The sequence below is a fragment of the Acomys russatus genome, chromosome 7 (genome assembly GCF_903995435.1).
Source record: "Acomys russatus chromosome 7, mAcoRus1.1, whole genome shotgun sequence".
Classification (NCBI taxonomy): Eukaryota; Metazoa; Chordata; class Mammalia; order Rodentia; family Muridae; genus Acomys; species Acomys russatus.
In genome coordinates this window covers 39,321,096-39,341,347 of record NC_067143.1, presented here as the reverse complement: position 1 = coordinate 39,341,347, position 20,252 = coordinate 39,321,096, and the positions used below count along the sequence as shown (strand labels likewise).

General features: G+C 38.2%; 1 protein-coding gene across 7 annotated transcripts in view; it reads left to right on the top strand.

Annotated features, from left to right (window-relative positions):
* Nucleotides 1–14,907, top strand: part of Zfand6 (zinc finger AN1-type containing 6) — a 69,295-nt gene extending 54,388 nt beyond the window's left edge. For 5 of the 7 annotated variants that reach the window (XM_051148872.1, XM_051148865.1, XM_051148867.1 and 2 more), the window contains 6 exons: nt 1,284–1,454; nt 1,815–1,923; nt 3,115–3,215; nt 9,053–9,097; nt 12,079–12,192; nt 14,138–14,907. In XM_051148872.1, coding sequence (XP_051004829.1) covers nt 1,301–1,454; nt 1,815–1,923; nt 3,115–3,215; nt 9,053–9,097; nt 12,079–12,192; nt 14,138–14,286 — 672 coding nt within the window. In that variant the 5' untranslated portion in view covers nt 1,284–1,300 and the 3' untranslated portion in view covers nt 14,287–14,907. The remainder of the gene's footprint in view (nt 1–1,283; nt 1,455–1,814; nt 1,924–3,114; nt 3,216–9,052; nt 9,098–12,078; nt 12,193–14,137) is intronic. The other 2 variants (XM_051148870.1, XM_051148871.1) reach the window with 2 other exon arrangements.
* Nucleotides 14,908–20,252: the final 5,345 nt, after the last annotated feature.

Below are 20,252 nucleotides of genomic sequence, written 5' to 3'. Positions count from 1 at the left end.
AAGTCAAGGCAATTTCAGTGACAAAACGCTTTCTATTTTGAGTATCATATTCTTTTGGATCTGTAATACACATGGATATACTTGAAATAACCTTCCTTTAGAAGGGGTTCTTTTTAATAAGCCTGCTATTACTGTTTGCGGTAATGGGTTGTTTGTGCCAAATCACCAATTGCTTTCTGGGAGAAAATAGCATGTGAAGTCTTCCATCTGCTTTGATTGATCATCACCTTCATGTGGTTCCTAAACACTTCCTAAGTCCCAGCATTCTGTGACTAATGTCTCTGTCCTATTAGATTTTAATTTCACTCTTTAAAATTATAAATGCTAAAAAAAAAAAAAAAAGTAAATATTTTTTCTAATTAGACAAGTAGTATCTTCATTTTAGGAAAAAAATTAAAGTCAGGTACATATCGGAGAAAACCTATTAGCATTACCATTCTTGGATATGTTTTCTACTGCTCTTTTATAATTACTAGCTGCTCCTTCAGTACCAGTTAGCAACATATTACATATACGGTTCACTGTGTTCATTTTCACCACAACATTTTCTCCCTGAGAAAGTCATTTAAAATGTTAATGAGTCTGGAGATTTTTGTCATTAATATTATTTGTCAGTAGAATTTTATTCTAATGTTGGACATTCAAGGTGTTTTCAATTTATTTCCTTTAATGCTGTGAAGCATATCTTTGTGTATTCTTTGTTCTTTTTCTGATTCTAATGTAGATATTCTACAGGTGACCCTTAAGGAAAAAATGGCTGGTTCACAGAGCAGGGCTCTTGAGGTGAATTGCTAAATTGCCTTTCAGAATTATTGAATCCCACTTCTCATCTCACCAGCATTTTGCCTAGTTCTCCATATTGTTACCAGAATGAATATTCCATTAAGTGGTACAGAATAAATCACAAGTTAATGTGGACTTGGAACAAAACTTTAAATAGCTAGAAATGAAATAGTAAAACTTACAGCAAATTTTTACAGTGATTGTTCATTATTGAAAGAGTCCAAACTGAAGAGTCTTCAGAGAGTGGTCTCTTGCTCTAGAGAAGTTTTATGCTTTCTGAGCCAACGTAGACTTGCTTACATAGAGTAGCTTAAAGTAGGAGTTCACCAAGTGCCCTTTGCCCCCTACTCTGCCCTTTGTCTGGGGACAACGTAGCATGGTTAGGGAAAGAGCACATAGATGGTTTTCCTTTCATTACAGAAAACAGATTTCTTGTGTTAGAGTTCCTTACTAATTTTTTTATTTTATTTTATTTTATTTTATTTTTTTGCAAATTTCAGGTGTGCAACAGAAGAACATGGCTCAAGAAACTAATCACAGCCAAGCACCTATGCTTTGCTCCACTGGCTGCGGATTTTATGGAAACCCTCGTACAAATGGCATGTGTTCGGTATGCTATAAAGAACATCTTCAAAGACAGAACAGTAGCAGTGGTAGAATAAGCCCACCTGGTAAGTAATCCAGTTAAAGTACAGCAACGTTCATGACAAGCATGTGGGGTATGCAGTGCCTGCTTCGGTCATATTTACAGTGCTCCGTTCATATCACGAAAACAGACCAAAACAAAACAAAAAACAGATAGTGGATGCAGTTACTGCTCAGTGGTAGAGCACATCCTTAGCCTGCACAAGGCCCTAAGTTTAATCCCTACTAGTACCAAAAAGTTTTTCCCCATCAGCAAATTATTACAGAGTTTGAAATGAAAGAATAGAAACCTGTATACTCTCCTTTGTGGGAAGTTGATCTTGCTGTGCTTTTAGATCGGGTCTTAAGCTGCTGGAATATTTACAAGCAGTGTGGTTGTGTTGCAGCAGCTTCTGTCAGCAGCCTGTCTGAATCCTTACCAGTACAGTGCGCAGATGGAAGTGTCCCAGATGCTCAGTCAGCGCTAGATTCTACGTCTTCATCTATGCAGCCAGGGTAAGGTTATTTTCTGAAAGGTAACTGAAAACTAGAGAATATTGATCTTTTGATAGTTTTTAACCCCTTTGCTAAGGACCACTTAGTATTCCTAGAATTATATAGGACTGCTTGCTACTCACTAGTTAGAAGATGCTTTTTACTGTTCTTATATTGAAGGTGAGCTCTTTCAAGTCTTCAGTCCCCTTTTCAGACATCCTTTTCTTTATTCTTCACACTGTGTCCTGATTGGCTGTTGAAGTCCCTTTAAAGGACGTCGGGTTAGTTTTTCACATTGTAGTCCTTGGTCTACACTTATTAGGGCCTTGAATGGGAAGAGCCTTGGCTTAGATTCTTTTGTTTTTATCATGAAATAATACCAATTTTTCTATTTTATAATTTTTGTTTTTAGGTCTGAAGTCAGAGATAGAGGAATGCATACAGAAATACATGTTTTAACCTCTGAAAGTTGTGGTGCATGCCTATAATCTCAGACTTGAGAAATGGACACAAGAAAATCAGGAGTTCAGTGCCAAGCTTGAACTTGCCATTTTGAGGCCCTCCTAGGCATGAAAGAAAGAGATAATTATTTCTATTCTATTTTGTTATAAAGCGGCTATGGAATTTTTGCACTGTGCTTCCTTTTGAAAAATTCATCATAGATGCTTATTTACAACTTTGTTTTAGAATTTCTGAAGCAAGGCTGCATCTTACTAGTTCTTATTTAGAGCATTCATTTGGCACTTGGGCATTCCAAAAAAAAGAAAAAGAAAGAAGGAAAGAAAGAAGAAAGAAAAACACACTGTTACTTTGGTTTCCAAAGCACAAACTTCTGGCCCAAATTAGCCTGTGTTTTTAAGCCCCATGATTATGTTAAATCTAACATATATATAAACTGTGTGTGTGTGTGTGTGTGTGTGTGTGTGTGTGTGTGCGCGCGCGCGCGCACGCATGCACACACTATAGTGTTCTATAGTAAGTGGTACTTACTATGTCCCTTCAATTTATGTGGCTATTTAGAAAATGATCTTTTCAAACTGAAACATTGTTGAGTGCAGTGGTACTCACCTGAAGGAGGCGGGAGATTCTTTTGAGCCCAGGGGTTTAACACCATCCTGGGAAACAGAATAAGCCCCTATCTCATGACCAAAGAAGAAAATTAATTTTTTAAAAATTTATATTAAAAAATAATAATATCTTTTACTTTTACAGCCCTGTATCAAGTCAGTCTCTTTTATCAGAATCTGTAGCACCTTCCCAAGTGGACAGTACAACTGTGGACAAAGCAGTATCCGAGACAGAAGACCTGCAAGGTTTGCAGTGATAGCATGTGTTTGTTGTTTATTAACACCTGAGTTCTATAGGCTATGTGCTGGCATAGACTTGAGTATTAGGAAAGCAACTTCTTACAGTACATGCATTGGTAGTTTTATTATGAGAAGAGTATTTTATATTCTCAAATATTTAGTTGGCTAGAATGTTGGGATCCATTTTTTTACTTAAATAATTACGTCAGCGTAAAGACAAGGTTCAAATCTGCTTGAAATTTTAATTAGAATGACCAGTAGAAGCATTACACTATTATGTCTGTTGTTTTGAACAGTCAAATGTAAAAACGTTCCTCTCCAAGTACTGGGATTACTAGCTTGCAGGAATCTGGCTGACTTGGTTTTTACTGATTATCTGAGAGTCTTTTCTTCTTGGTTGCCAGGCAGTCCTCTCCCCATTTGACCTACAGTGCAGTAGTCACATCCAGCTGCTTGCATTCATAGTGTGGCGCCCTGTGCTCTCACTCTGGTGCCATGGATTCAAGTGACCCAAGAACTCTGAGAAATTTATCTGAAGGCATTCACTGTAGGGAGACATTTAGGAGCCTCTTAATCTCTTCTAGGCTTTATTATCCTGTCAGCCAAAGAAGTGTACTGTGCAAATATTAGTTCAGGGATGTGAGACACTGTGGCAGCATTTAAGGAGAAAACACACCGACTTCTGCATCATGTATGGTATAAGCATGTTGGTAACACATGATTGGCATATTCAATTTCAGTTTGATGAATTTTATATTAAATAATATAATTATCCTTTGTTTATTTCTTGCCCTGTCAATACTTGACCAAATCAGGCAGATTTTGTTACAGGAAGTAAATATGTGGACAACATAAATATTTTAATCTATACCACATATTACTATAAATTTATACAGTATAATTAGTAAAAATATTTTTGTAAGTAGATAAGTTTAAGGAAAGTAGGGATGTGGGTGATTTTAAATGCAGAAAGGGGGAACTATTAAGTTATTCACTAGTTTAAAAAAAAAACTAAAATAGGTGCTGTCAAAGCTTAACTTTATCGCAGTGGTGATGAAGTTATAACTTTGACAGAGAGGCTAAAAAGACATTGGTTATAGGAACTGTTTTTTAAATACTTATTTTTATTTATGTGTATATGTCTGAGTATGAATGTGGCATGTGAGTGTAGGTGCCAGAGTCGTCTGATCCTCCTGGAGCTGAATTTACAGACAGTTGTGGGTGCTGGGAATTGACCTTGAGTCCTCTGCAGTTCATGCTATTGAATGTTGAGCCATCTCTGCAGCCTGTTACAGAAAGTGTTAATGAGTGAGGCAGAAGTGATAAGTTTAAAAATTGAGAGGAGGTATTTGGAACATGTGATGTAGGTAAGCAGAAGAAAAGTGGTGATGATTGTGCCTGAAATGTGAAGGGTCTGAAATAGGCTGCTAAAGTGAGAGTTCAGAAGCAAAGCAGGAAGATGAGGAAAAGAAAACAGAGTTGTCTGGATCCTGATTAGTTTCAGCCCATAGACATGACCAAAGGAAGGAAATGGTTTTGAGAGGGAGGTTAGCCGAGAAGGAAGAGAACAAAGCTGCCACTCACTCAGGAGAGTTATGTGTGTCTTAAAGAGAGCATGTCTTAGATTGCTGTCTGTGAAAACAATCCATAAAGATTAAAAGTGCTACTGGATGTGATGGCACATGCCTTTAATCTCATCAGAGGCAGGCAGATTTCTGTGAGTTTAAGGACAGTCTGTTTTGCATGGCAAGTTCTAGTACATTGAAAGCTACATAGTGAGACTCTCTCAAAACAAAACAAAAAACCAAAGAAACAAAAATGGTTAAAGGTGTAGTAAATGTTGAACAGTTTGACAGTGGATAAAGATATAGCCAGGTCGTGGTGGCTCAAGCCTTTAATCCCAGCAAAGGCAGGTGGATTGCTGTGAGTTCAAGGCCAGCCTGGTTTACAAAGCAAGTCTAGGGTAGCCAATGCTACATAGAGAAACCCTGTCTTGAAAACAAACAAAAGCAAAAAACAAAAAAACAAACAAAAAAAGAAAAAGGTATAGATAGGTGAGTTAATGAGGCAATTTTGTAGGTACTTTAACCTATTCTGATGTATGCAGAACACCATAGATTTTGTATATGGCGATCCAGATCATTTTGAATACATTAACTGAGGATGTGGTTGTGAGATATTAGGGAGACTGTGTAATGGTTTTAAAAGTTAGACTCTTTTTACAAATACGTTTTGAATGACATTTTGGTCAGTATTAATTTTTAAGTTCCTTAAAGACTTAAAATGCATAACTTCATTGTAACAGAAACTTTGACAAATTGGATATAAGCTTCACTTTTACCTGCATTTAGAAGAGATTAATTTTCAACTTGTAAAATTTCTTAAGATCATCCTTTGATGTGTGTGAGTTTGTGTGCATGTAGAAGCTAAGCATAGGGTGTCTGTTCTCAGTTGCATCCCCTTGTTTTGTTTTCTCACAGTCACTTTCTAACCAGAAGTTACCAGGTTATGTAAAGTGACTGGAACAAATGTAAGCACACGCCACTGGACCAGCTGTTCTGTTTTGTTTTTGTTGTTGTTTTGTTTTGTTTTAAGTGTAGGTTCTAGGGGACTAAGTGCAGGTCCTCATGTCTGCAGAACAGGCACTTTACAGACAGCTATATCCTTACCATGAACACACTCTTTAAAAAACATTTAACTTATTTTTAAATTTAAAATATTTTATTTTTTTGTCAGCACAAATATAACTATGCTTCTTTGTATATAGATCCTTAAAAGTATACACACTTCATATACACACACACACACACACACACACACACACACACACACATAATTTGCCTGCCGAACTAATCAGAGAATTGTGTTTTTATCTATTAAATGAAGGGGGAAATCAGAAAAGGCCCCTGCAGCATAGACACATGATATGGGAGCTGTGGCCTTGGGATTCACTGGGTGCATCTTGCTGGCATGTCCAGCTCCCTTTGTTCCCCACGTCGGTAGGATTGACTAGCTAGGCAAGCTGCCCGGTATCCATGTGTGTGTATTCCAGTGGTACTGGGGCTTTGAGAATAGCACTTCCCCATAGGCATTCTGTTCATAATTAGAGCATGATGCTGTACCAGTAGGTAGGTGGTACTGCTTTGATTTTGGCATTGTGGCTCATACATAAATGAAAGTTTAGCCTATGCCTGTATGTTTGTTATGTTTGTTATCTAATTATCCTTTTTAACTAAAAAAGATAACTCTTAAAAATCTTAAGTCGAGACTTCCATTTCACAAAAAGTAGCTTAAAGCAAAGTACATAAGCATTTTGGTGTATTCTACAATACCGTACTAAATTTTGGTTAACCTCACAGCCCTCCAGTTCTTGGATGGTGAAGACTAAAAAGAAGATGAGATGTAGATGTAGAACCTTTGGTTTTATATCTACATGCTCTCCTGATATTTCTGCACTGTCTTTTCACTATTTTTGAACCATGTCCACCTTACAGGAACTTTGAAATTATTCAGACTGTAGAGGCAAATGAGTTGTACAAGCAGTGAAGGATATTCTTGTTTTGCCTATCACCCGCATGCTTTGAGAGTGATAGGCTTAGGATAAAAGAGAACTGTAAAGCTTTTAAGTGTAGAAGAAATCAGCATTTTAGAGCTTGGCTGTCAGGGACAAAGCAGGGGAGCCAGGATTCTTAGGGAGTGCTCTTAAGTTTATAGCAGTGAGAGGAACTATTGACTAATCTGGGACTGTTTCTTAGGAAAGCTTACATGGGATAGAAATCAGATTTCATCTGATTTTGAAGAATGGGTGAAAACAGCCAAAACAGTCTTGAAAATGTTACAAGACTTAACAGTTCCCAATTTCAAAATTTATTAAAAGATGAAGCAATCAGCCAGGCAATGGTGGCACTTGGGAGGCAGAAGCAAGTGGATCTCTGTGAGTTTGAATCCAGGCTAGCCTACAGAGTGAGGTCCAGGGCAGCCAAAACGATTCAGAGAAAACCTGACTTGAAAACCAAAGAACAACAAAAGGATACAGTAATCCAGACAGAAGTGGAATTGTGTTGATAGTCTAGAACTACTCAAAAGCTTAAAGTTAGTTGATATTAAACCAAAGTCTAAGGTCATCCAATAAGAAAATGAAAATCTGGTCAAAAGAATGAGTTGGATTTATAAAAGATCTAAAAATTCACCCACAATATATCCAAAACCTACATAAAAATAAGAGCTAAGAACTGTAAAAACTCTTAAAGCTGTTGTAAATTTTGTAGCCTTAGCTTAGAAGTCCCTGAAGTAAGACATTTAAAGCAGTAGCAACCAAAAAGGATAGGTAGGTGACTTTTTTGTTCTCAAAAATAAAATAGAAAAGCAACAGCGATGTTTTATATCATCTGTATAATAAGAAGGCATAAAGAAAGAAAATTTCCTGCTGGATGTAAAGTACTTGGGCAGCATATATGGGATCCTAGTTTAAAATCTGTGGTAGCTATAAGAATACCTTATAACTATAAAGATATAAGATAAAGAAAGAGTGAAAGAAAGCAAAATGTGACAATCCATTGAGAAAAACGATTCAGTTCTCAGCATCTGCATGGTGCTTGGCAGCTATCCATAACTCCAGTTTTAGCTCCAAAGGAACAAACACACATGAGGTGCACATAATACATGCAGGCAAAACACACTTGCATAAAATATAAAAATCTAATAAAAATTTTAAATACTGTTGGGAAATTCTTAAAGAATTAATAAAATTGTTTTTAAAGGAAAGAAAAATAGATATTCTTCCAGAGAAGTCATACAAACATGACAGTCAGCAAACGAAAGGATGTTGTGCATCAGTAGTCACCAGGGAGCTGCAAAAGCAAACCCATAATGGAGTCAGCACATGGCCCCCAGCAGAGTGCTGCAAGCAGTAGCACTAACAAGCGTTGTTTTGGTGTGTGGAAATTGGGACACTTGCACATTATGGGAATTAAGAATAGTGTAGATGGTCTGGAAAGCAACCTAGAGTTTCTCCAAAAGTTAAGAATAATTGTCAGGTGAACTAGCATCTTCACTCTTAATTCTGAAGAGAATGAAGAAAATGAAATGTCCTCACATGGTGCTGGAGCTTGCTGGAATTGTTCTTGTCTTTCACCGTGTGGCTTCTGGGGATTCGTCAGGTGTGCCAGCAAGCATCCTTACTTGCTGAGCCATCTTGCCAGGCCTTTTTCTACTTAATGTGATTCCTGGAAAAATAATGAACACAGGACTTGATTCTTTTCGATCCTCATATCAGTGCTAGTCTGATTTTCCCCTTGGAATTAAAATTTTCGCATTTTACATAGAATGTTTAAATGGAAAAAGCTTATATTTTACTCCACTTAAAACCCACATATAAGAAAACGAGGTTCAGAAAGAAAAAGTAAAATTATCCTCGTGGGTGGTTGTGACACTGTCTGCATTGAGTCAACAAATATCCAGGAAACATTTGTTCTGTGTCAACACTGAGTTTAGAGCAGAAGTAAGAATGATTTGCGCTCCTCAAAACCCTATTCTGATCCTTCAGTGGGTTGGAATTTTGTGGTAGAGTGTTTCTCTTACATGCTTAGGCCCTGAAAATGCTGTATACCAAAAAAAGCTTTGTCTAATTCTTGAAGAAAGACCATATATATTATATTACTGTAGACAATGTATCTACCACCAAGAGAAAGTAAACAGATTAAGCTTGTGTTTGCAGTTACCTATCAATGTCATTCTAAGTTTATTTTGGTTTTTCACTGTTCATGACTATGCCCCAAACAGAGGTAGTGTTTAAATTCTGCTGTGTACTTACAGTTACATGTCTATTCTTTTTCTGTTTACAGGACCCAGAGCAGAGGGCCTTGTTCCTCTTGAATGTGATCCTCCATGTGGGTAGTTAAACCACTCTTACCTGTCTAGTGTTTTCTGAGTATCTTATTAATGTCTAGTAGACCGTGTCTAGACAGGATTCCAGTCCACAGTTCAGCTAGAAAGTGTAGTACTGTTGGTTTTGCTGCTTGTGTCATTACATTGGCCTCCCACAGACCTGTATGGCCAGTGGGGATGACTAAACAGTCACCTGTTCTTAGTTACTAAAAACTGCTGGTGTACTTCTAATTCTCATTTCCCTATCTGGCAACCTATCTCGTTCTGAAGAAACTGTCCTTACTTTGGCTTTAAACTAAGACTATGGCTCTTTGGTTTCTTTGCTACTAGATGGCTCTATTCAGGATTAAATAGTTCCTTTAATATAAACAGAATTGGATAAGGCATTCTGTGGTCTTAAATCTCACAGATAGCCCAAGGACACAGTAATTTCTTGGAACTAGTCTTTGGCAGAGTCCTCACGTCTTGCTTCTGAATTCATTTAAACTCAAATGGTCATTGTTTCAATTAAGGTTGTGCTGATGTTTGGGTTGAACAGATGTTCTCATCATCTCTTGGGGTGATGAGATACTGCTGATGTGATACTCAGCAGTCCAGGTTGAGCTCTGGCTTAGGAGCTTTTCCAGACAGCAGTCCAGTCTTTAACTTCAGGGTTGCACCTGTCACTGATGATGTGTCTTACTTAGGTCTTCAGGGCTAATCAGCAAATTTCAGTGTTGGAGTGTGTGACACCACTTGTGTTCAGAGTAAGAGCATGAATTTTTACTCTTCTCCATTTCCAGATACTTCTCAAATTAGTCTCAGTACTTAAACCAGCTTTGTTTAGAAATCTGTGTAGATGTTACTGACATTTAGGCATTAGTTTGTTTGACTACTATATTTTTTTAGAGAACATGTTAGATGCTATGGCTTTCAAATTTTAAAGACAATAGAGATACAGGCTTACTTCTAATTCCATTTTAAGTGCCTATCTTCGAGTTATATTTACAGAGTCAAGTCTTACCTAATATTTTTCTAGAGGTAATGACTAAAACAAGGCATTCACCCTTTGTCCACAGTTAGCTCACATTCTAGGCATACTTGTTGATAGAAAATACAGTGTAGCCAGATGTGATGGCTCTCACACCTGTAGCCCCAGCACTTAGTTAAGAAAAAAGATTACCTTGAGTTTGAGGCCAGCCTGGGCTGTATGAGACCCTATCTCAAAAGCCATCAGTAAGAAATAAGGGCATATATTAGTAGAAGTTTCTCTGGCTTGGCTTTAGCTTGTCTAGTGGAGACATTGTATGCAGAATTCTTTATTACCGTTTATTCATTTATAATGTACGGTGTTTTGTTTGATGTAATATTTTTTTAGTACCTGATTAGTTAACATAAGCAGGTTATGGTCCACTCAAGTATCTGAGTATCTGCTGTCAGTAGCTGGCTGTAAGAGGTGCTGTACTGTGGCTTTAGGAATGTCCTCCATAGATACAGTGGGTAAAAGACTTACTACCAATCCACAGACATTTACTTGAGTGGCAGCGGCAGCAGGATAGGCTCTGGTAAAGGGATGATGAGACAGTTCCTGCCCTCAAAAAAATCAGTTAAGCTAGGTTAAGTAAAATAGTTATAGGAACTTAGGAAATACCATAGCATCACAGGATAGGGTTTCCTATTCCGAGACTGTGAGTTACATCACTCTAAACAGGAAAAGACAAGATGGAGTTAGTGGCTAAAGACCACACACAGCAGGGACTTTACAAGAGCTTATAGGTGAGAGACAAGTGTGTGAAAGGAAGCCAGGCACTGCAGTGTGGCTCAACCATGTGACAGCTTAAGGAAGGATGTAATAAGGCCAGAGAGAGAGTAACAGGAATGGTGAAAGTCCTGGGCCTTCCCCTGGGGAATGGAGGGGAACCATCAGAACGTTTTAAACTATTTGCTTTTCACCTGTAACAGATAAGTAGAGGGAGGGTTGGGTTGGAGTGGAAAGTGCAGAGTGTTGACTTTAAAGAACACACGTGGTTGAAATGGGAAGGCTTTTGGGGGTGACTTGTTATAAGTGAGCCATAAGTATGTTACCAGAATAGTTGGAAGGCGTGGTGACTCCTGGGAAAGGTTCTGGTTGTGACAAAATGGTCAAGTTGGAACTTGAACCATGATAGGTCACTTGCTATTTCCAAGCCAAATGTCATGTGTGCAGAACAAGGTTGCAGACTGTCCCTAGGGCACTCAAGAGTGCCAGAGTGACAAGCAACAAGAAAGGATACGTAACAGGGCTTAGTAGCAGTGATTTCAACCTGAGTCTCAGTGCATCTGCTCTTGATTTTAGTATGAAAAGACATTGCTTGTTAGTTTTTATGTTAATTACATCATTTTAAAGTTTCCTTGTATCTGATTCATTTTCCTAGTATGTTAAGTGCTCTTGAGAAGTGGGCATAGGGTTGAGAAAGTTTCATTTTGTTGCTTTGGCTGGACTTTCACTTATTCTGTAAACTAGGTTCAAACATCAATCCTCTGGTTACTGGATTATAGCCATGTGCCTTAATACTTGGCTTGAGTGTTTTTATGTGAAACATTCTGAGAACACTGGTATTTCTGTTTTCTGAGGAGTCTATGGAGATTAGACTCTGAGCAGTGTTAAGTTTTCATATGATTGTTTTTCTTCTTGTACATTCCCTTAGACATCCTGGGTACTCAGTATCTGTCTCTATCTCCCTCCCCACTTCAGATACCAAAACAAGAAAATCTGTAAACCATTGTTTAGAATCATGATTATGTATTAGTGATCCTTCTACCTGAGTGTACAGAAGCATTTAATAAAAAGAGTTAGGTTTTATAAGTACTGCAAATTTATGAATATCTTTCCTGATACAAATCAGTTCCTCAGCTAATCTTTAAGTTACAAATCCGTGGGATAGTGTGGGATGAGGGTCAGCTAACCACTCAAACACCAAATCTTACTGAATTACTGAATTTGCCACTCTTCTGTTTTTGTCAGCTTCAGTATCAGATACAACACAACAACCATCTGAAGAGCAAAGCAAGTCTCTTGAAAAACCAAAACAAAAAAAGAATCGCTGTTTCATGTGCAGGAAGAAAGTGGGACTTACTGGTAAGGGCCTCCTTGGATGCTTTAAAGTTGAGATCATGTTTTGGAATAATTTGTGCTCACTGTTATTGACCAGTTAAGACTGCTTCTGCCTCTGTGTGCATTGGTGTTGGGCACATGTCAGCTTCTGGTTTGTCTTTTTTTTTTTTTTTTTTTTTTTTAATCTCATGCCAGCTGGGTTTGAGAGTGTTGGACAAGTAAGGTCAGTGATGTGAATGCTGGCAAAGGGCAAGCATATGTCTCTTGCCTTCAAGGAGATAATATTTTGGGGGAATTTTGATGAGCTGTGAAGTGCTTTGTATAAAACACGGATCGTGGACAACACATGGTCAGTGAGCTAAAAGCAAAGCAGCCTGCTGCTGTATAGAAGGTGTTACTGGTGTATTCCGGAAGCTGTAACTCAACTGTCAAAATTGTTAAAGGGGAACTATCCAGGACAGCCAAGGCTACGCAGAGAAACTCTGTCTTGAAAACACACACACACACAAGTATTTAGCAAAGAATGTACATTACGTGCCATCAGATTGCCCCATTCAGGGACAATAGTTCTGTGATCAGCTTATATAAACCAAGGTAAGTAGAGGCCTGACAAGGAAAATGCATCTTCCCTTCTGAGAAGGGAACTGTGGGCTAAGACCAGGACAAGCCATGAGCCGGGCTTCACTGGAAAGTGGTACAGCTACAGATAATTTTGCTGTTTGTTTGCATAGGCATTGTGCCAAATACTTTATAAAAATCGGGAGTATTAACAAAGAACAATAAGGTTTTGAGTGAAAATTATGCTTTAGAAGGGGGCATGGTAACATGTGCCAGTAATTCCAGCACTTGCAAAGTGAGGAGAGAAGGATCAGGAGATCCGGGCTGGTATGTGCTACTGAGATCCGTTCTCCAAAAAACAAACAAAAATGATACCATAGAATCGTGTCCTGCTAAAGAATAGGCTGACACTAAGGAAGGAGATTAAATTATGATGTCAAAGAAAACCTAAACTGCCTCACTCCTCCAATATGTATTTAATTTAAAATGTATATATTTAATATCAAACATGTTCTTTAAAAGGATAAAGTTTCAGATTTCCTGACTATAAGGCTAAGACTTAGTTTTCATCTAATTTGGCTATTGTTTGCTTCAATTTTCTATTACATAAAGTTTCAGAATATGTTTATAAAGTTAAAATGCAGTAAAAAAGGTGAATGTCAATTGTTGATTAAAATATTGATTATTCATAAGTTCCATTTCCCCAAATCCATAACGACATAAAAGCCTGATTTGGATGAGCAACACTGTTACTTTCACTCCAGTTCTATTTGAATTACAACTCATAGGGCATATTCCTAAAGTTAAGTAGCTTTTATTGGATGTTTATTATATATTGGGCACTCACTTGATCCTTAGAGTAATTCATGACTCCATAAAAAGTGCACGTGTGAGGCTCAGGGAAACTTAGTGATTTGCCTCTGATAGTGAGGAGATTGACACACAGGAACCTGCTTCCACCTTCTTGGTCTCTCCCCAACAGAATAGTTCACATCAGAAGGGGAAATTAAAGGTATTACATTGTCACTCAGCAGCGGTTCTTCAGAACTCATTGGTCTGATCTTAATTAAATGTTACAATTGCCTTCTCACAGTAGGCTTGCTTTTACATTATGGTTTTTCAGTTTAAAAATGATCCATTTTCAAATTAGAAAGAAATTGTGACCATATCACAGGTGAGGAAACCAGCTCAGAAAAGCATACAGTCAGAGCTGCCCTAGTACAAACAAGTATTTGTAGATCAGAGCAAGAAAGGAAGCCATCCAGTATTGAGCTAAAGATTAACCTCTTGGAACTTGGCAGTGATTCTTCATAGACTTAACGACAGCATTACTTAGCATGAACTCTGAGAAGAACTTAATATCTCACCTTCCTGTCTAACCCATGTTGTACACACATTTATCTATTTCCAGGGTTTGAATGCCGGTGTGGAAATGTTTACTGTGGTGTGCACCGTTACTCAGATGTTCACAATTGCTCTTACAATTACAAAGCTGATGCTGCTGAGAAAATCAGAAAAGAAAATCCAGTAGTTGTTGGTGAAAAGATCCAGAAGATTTGAACTGCTGCTGGAATACAAAATCCTTTGATCATCTGCAAACTAAAAATTGACTTGAGGTTTTTTTTCCTAGTCCTTGGGAATGTAGAGCACCGTATCTTGCATAGACCTTTGAATCATGCATGTCATCAGAAGAATAGATTTTTGTTTTTGTTTTGAAAATGACTCTGAACATTTATTTCCATTGCAGTTTCTGTGGCTGAAAAGAAGTATTATCCTTTTAAGATCATTTTAATTTTAGTTGAGTGCAGAGGGCTTTTATAACAAATGTGGAGAAATTCTGGAGGGCTGTGATTTTTCCAGTATTAAACATGCATGCGTTGATCTTGCAGTTTATTTCTCATTGTGTATGTATATATAGCTTTTCTCTGCAGCACGATTCCCTTTTGATAATGCCCTTCTGGGTACAACTAGTTATCAGTAACTGAATGTATCTTAATCATATGGCTGCTTCTGTTTGTTCTGTTTTCATTAACAAAGGTTATACATATGTTAGCATATAGTTTCTTTGCACCCACTATTTATGTCTGAATCATTGTCACAGGAGAATATGTGCTGACAACATTCTAACTTTGTGGTTTTTTGTTTTTGCTTTGTTTTGTTTTGTTTTTTGTTTTTTGTTTTTTAGCAAGGGAAGAAAAGCTAAGTGCATTTCACTGCTGACTGCAAGTTTCTTTCAGATTGCTGTTCATTGGTCTGTGTGCGCACAATAGGAAGAATGATCTGGTCATAGTGCTGTATTTATGTTTATCCACCAGTTTTTGATTAAATAAAGAGGAAAAACAGAAAAAAAGTGCTACGTTTTCTTCTTTCTGGTAGTTAACTTTGTCTTGTTAACTTTTAGGGTTTTGCTTACCTAATTTTGTAAAAGCACCACTATAATTTGTCTCACCTCTATTTGTGGCTAATCTATTATGACAAAGTGTATTCCTATGAATTGAATACCTAGCATTTTTTGAAAACCAAATTACCAAGATGTTTTATATCATTATATATCATCTGTCTGTCCTACATTGTGTCACACCAAATTAACATCTAATGGGGCTTCTTTACTCCGTATGATTAGAGACATTCAAACTGTGCATCAGTAGAATTACAGACTCGAAAAATCCTGCAAAGACATATTTGTCCTGTGGTTTCAAACTTTTCTGCAAGTTAGCCTGTTTAAAAAAACAGACCATGGCTGTGCTATACAATACATATTTCTTGATGTAAACTTTCTTAACTCTAACCACTAATGTACTTAATATGGTTTAATATTAAAAGTATATATTTAGCTGATCACATGAATAGATTTAAGTGAGGATTAACCACTTTTGACTATCTTGGTAGATTCAGATAAAGTAACCTAAGGGCATGGTGGTGTGCACCTATAATTCTAGCACTTACCAGGCAGATCACTGCAAGCTCAAGGCTAATTGGGTCGATGTAATAAGCTCTAGACCAGAACTATATAGTGAAAATTTATCTTGGAAAAAAAAAACTTTTCATCATTAACAAAATAACAGCATTAGAAAGGGATTGACTAGTCAGGTGGTGGCATATGCCTTCAATCCCAGTACATGGGAAGCAAAGACAGGCAGATCTGATCTGAGGCCAGCTTGGTCTACAGAGTGAATTCCAGTACAGCCAGTGCTACCTTGAGAAACCCCGTATCAAACAAACAAAAACAAAAAAGGTTGGGGGGAGTTGAAGAGTCTCATGTATCCTAGCCTGGGATTTAATATGTAGCTGAGAACATCTGCCTTTTGATGCTTGTGTTTGAACTCTGTTTATTTGGGGTATTGAAGTCTCTACCCCCTTCCACCAATCCCTTAAGCCTGGGTAAGAGTAAGAAAGGCTAGTGGAGAGAGAGGGCACAGGCCCCTTTACTTCTCCCAGCTGTTTAGAGTCAATGGGTTCTTGTGGGGCAGTACCAATCTTCATCAACAGCAAACACAGCAAGAAGTCTCCTCCGAGCCTCTGTGTTGAAATATTTCTCTCCGTCTGTCTCCAAGCCATCACACCATCCATCTCTGGTCTCTCCAAACTGCTACACGCAACACATCACATTTTGTCTCTCCAGGTTTTTGTATTCTTTTCCCTCAGTCCTAGACCACACCCCTCTCCATGCCACACGAGGCAGGCTGTTACCAGCTGGCAAGGACCACCCCCACAGGAGGCAGTTATCAGCTGTGGACATACTAAAGCCCAAACTAAAATCCCACACTTGGGAGTAAAACAAAACCATATTTGCATAACTGAGTTTCCAAAGAAACCAAAACTTCCATTACATCTGCCAACATGCTTAATTTACACAGGTGTATATAATGCTGGAGATGGAGCCCAGACTGCACGCTAGGCAAGCACTTTACAGACTTACATCCTAGGCAGAAATTTCTTGGGGCCAGTTAGGTAGTAAGATAACTGTGAAAATGCTTACCACAAAAGCCTGATTTCTGAACCCAACCCCAGAGTTCTCTGATCTTTACAGTACACTCAGGTGCAGATGTGTGTGCGCGCACACGCACACAAAACAAAACTATAGTAAGGAATTTCTTTAGGCTAGTACTGTCTATAAAACCTATCATTCAAAAAGAAAGAAAATCATCTATCAGTTTCTCACTATTTGATAGTGAGCAATAGGCAAGCTGCCCCATTTTACTGCTTGTATTTAGAATGGTGCTGTAGCGTATCCTAGCCTCTGGAGCAAGACACCCATAAGCCAGAAGCAGCAATCAATTTTGGAACATTTTTGTTGTTTTAAGTAGCAAACCATAATAAATCCCAAATAAAATCACTAGACACAATAAGATTTAGTTAGGTGACAAAATAATATCAGTTGTTACAGTTTCACACCAGTTAATTAAGAAACCAAAAGATACCTTCCTGCAGTAGTGTCTGAACTGTACCAGGTACCTTGAAATTGCAACGGGATGCACTAGATTGTTTAAAAAAGTGAACTTTCGTGTCAGGTAATAATAGCGTGCTGCTTCAGAGAAAGACACAGAGTTGGAATGAACAGTTGGTTATATACAAAAAGAAAACCAATCTTATTTTTTCACACTATAGAGAAAAATGTTAAAAGATGAAAGTGTAAAGCAATACTTTAAAACTGCCAGAGAATAAAAGATGAGGATTTAGGCCATCTGACAGACCTTAAGAGAACATGGGGAAGACAGGTCGCTTAGTACTACGATGTAAATCAAGACCACAAGGAGATAAGACTTTATACCCATCCACTTGCCAAAAAAATTGAAGCCTCGCCATAGCAGTGTTGGAGGGTTGCCATGTTGGTATTGCTGCTGGTGATCAACACTGAATTTGACTCTTGAAAGTCTGGCTTTTAATACACCTTGTACTCTAGAAGTTTCCCTACATACACAAGAGAAACCTAAAAACCTTAGAAATAACCCAAATCCTCACTGAAGAAGAATGGTGGGTAGAACTTGAGATTCGCAAAGTACAAGATGTAAAATAGGAGACAGAGAGTAGCTCAGTGGAGAATGCTTGGCTAGCAAGTGCAGGGCTTTGGATGCAATACTCTGCAAAGGCAGAGGGGTATGAAAATGCACCTCTTACAAATCGTCATTAGGTTTACCCGAAGCAAAGGGTAATGATGCAAAACTGAAACGCTGTCCTTAGATGAGAGGCAGTGAGGGCTGGTTAAGTGATAGTTCAGGTCAGAGCCCAGCTCTGGGGGTAGCAGGTTCAAGATAATTCTGAGAAGCAAAAGCAGGCTTTTGAACCAGTGCTGAGTATCATGAGCCAAGGAGTATGACTAATCTTGTTTACCTGAAGCTGAGCATTACAAAGCTGTTTGATGACCTCATTTTGAAATTGGGACTAGTACATGAAAAGACTCCTGAACCAGCTTAAGTGTTACTTCCATTTTTAATAAAATTATACTCCTCCACCATCACTATGCCTAAATAGTAAAGCTCTAAGTCAGAACATCTATCCTTCACCCCTCCCATGCTTATGTGGAATTTCTGTGTCCTTTAATTTCCAAGACATTCACTTGAATTGGACGTTCACGTGAACTGATTCCTTTACTCCATACAATGCAAGAGCCCTGCTTTTCCTGATGTGAAGGTAGTTTATATAAAGTGATAATGGCTAGAAGTCTTATTTCTCAGAATTTCTAGACCATTTCACTGAATATTCTTTGGATTTTTAGGGAAGGATCTGTGTAGTATCCTTTTTCATACTACCTTCTTCGCTTTGTATGTTCCCTTTCTTAGTGTATAAACATTACTTCATAGAGGCCTGGAGAGACAGCTCAGCAGGTAAGAGTATTTGTTGCTTTTAAAGATCTGGATTCGATTCCCAAATCTCATGTGGTGTCTCTCTGATTCCCAGGCACTTACATGGTACATGCTCACATACACAAATCTTTTTTTAAATGTTTTTAAAGATTGATTAAGGGGGCAAGTGGAATGAGAGAAATGTGGAGATGAGATGAATAGGATATAACCTCTACAACTAGAAACCTGAGGGCCCCAACGTTCACTAGCATCTGTAATGTTAACAAGGATAAATGGTCGCTATCAAGAGGGAAAATGGGCCATCACCATAGATAACAGGAACATGGAAGATATATTTTTTAAAAAGTTTCTATGGGCCACTCAGTGCCCACAAAACTGGATAGATTTGGTGACTGGCTAGTTCCTTATATGTCCCTGTCCTAGTTTGCTTCCTATTGTGATAAACACTGTAGCCAAAAGCAACCTGGGGAGGAAAGAGTTTATTTGGCTTATAAGAGCCAGGTTACAGTCCATCACTGACTGAGGAAAGTCAGTCCAGGAACTGAAATAGAAACAATGGAGGAGCTGCTTACTGCCTTGTTCCCTATAGATTGCATATATAACCCAAGGCCACCTGCCCAAGGGTGCCACTAACCACAGTGCGATGGGCCTGGGCTCTCCAATCAAGAAAATGTCAAACAAATTTCTTTATTGCCTGTTCTGATGGAGGCATTTTCTCAACTGAGGTTCCCTCTCCCCAAATGATGCAATTGTGTGTCAAGTTGATGGAAAAACTAGCCATAGGAACGAACTTTTTTTTTTTTTTTTTTTTTAAGATTTATTTATTTTGTATTCAGTATTCTGCCTGCATTCCAGAAGAGGGCACAGATTTCATTATAAGTGGTTGTAAGCCACCATGTGGTTGCTAGGAATTGAACTTAAGACCTTTGGAAGAGCAGTCAGTACTGTTAACCTCTGAGCCACTTCTCCAGCCCCAGGAACTAACTCTTATGATTCACAGAATAGGATTTTATACATTAAAGAGAATGTATAATCACCTTCCAGGGAAGAGGGTCAGGGGAGTCCCTAGTAGGTAAGCTAGTTAATCCAAACACTAATTAAACTAGTTCTCTGCAGTCTATCTTGTAGAGTGTAGTAGCACAGGCAGTGCTTGGTTTTGTTTTGTTTTTAAGATTTCAAAAATTTATTTTATATGTATGAATATTTTGTCTGCACGTATGTATGTGCCCCTCCTGCCTACCTATTACCTGCAGAAGTCAGAGGGCATCAGGTCCTCTGGAACTGGAGCTACAGGGAACTAAAATCAGGTTCTATGCAAGAGCAGCAAGTGTTCATAACTACTGAGTGTAGTGACAATTCTGGGATTTTGGTTCCTTTAAAAAACAGAAGTATTTTAAGAATATGTTTTTGTTTTAATCCCAGGCATGTATGGGGATATGTGACTCCTTTGGACTGACTGCAGCAGCTGACTATGATTGGCCTCATGTTCTAGCAGATGCATGGTCTTGCCAGCTGAAGGTAGTTTCTATGATTTTGTGATGTTGAAATTTGGGGACTTTTCAGAGGGTATATAAATACTAGGGTCTGATTAGACATGGTAGGTCATTGTTGGTCATTCATGGAGCTTGGTTGTGATTTGTTAGTAATTGTGCGCTCTCTCTCTCTCTCTTTCTCTCTCTCTCTCTCTTTCTCTCTCTCTCTCTCTCTACCCCTCCCTCTCCC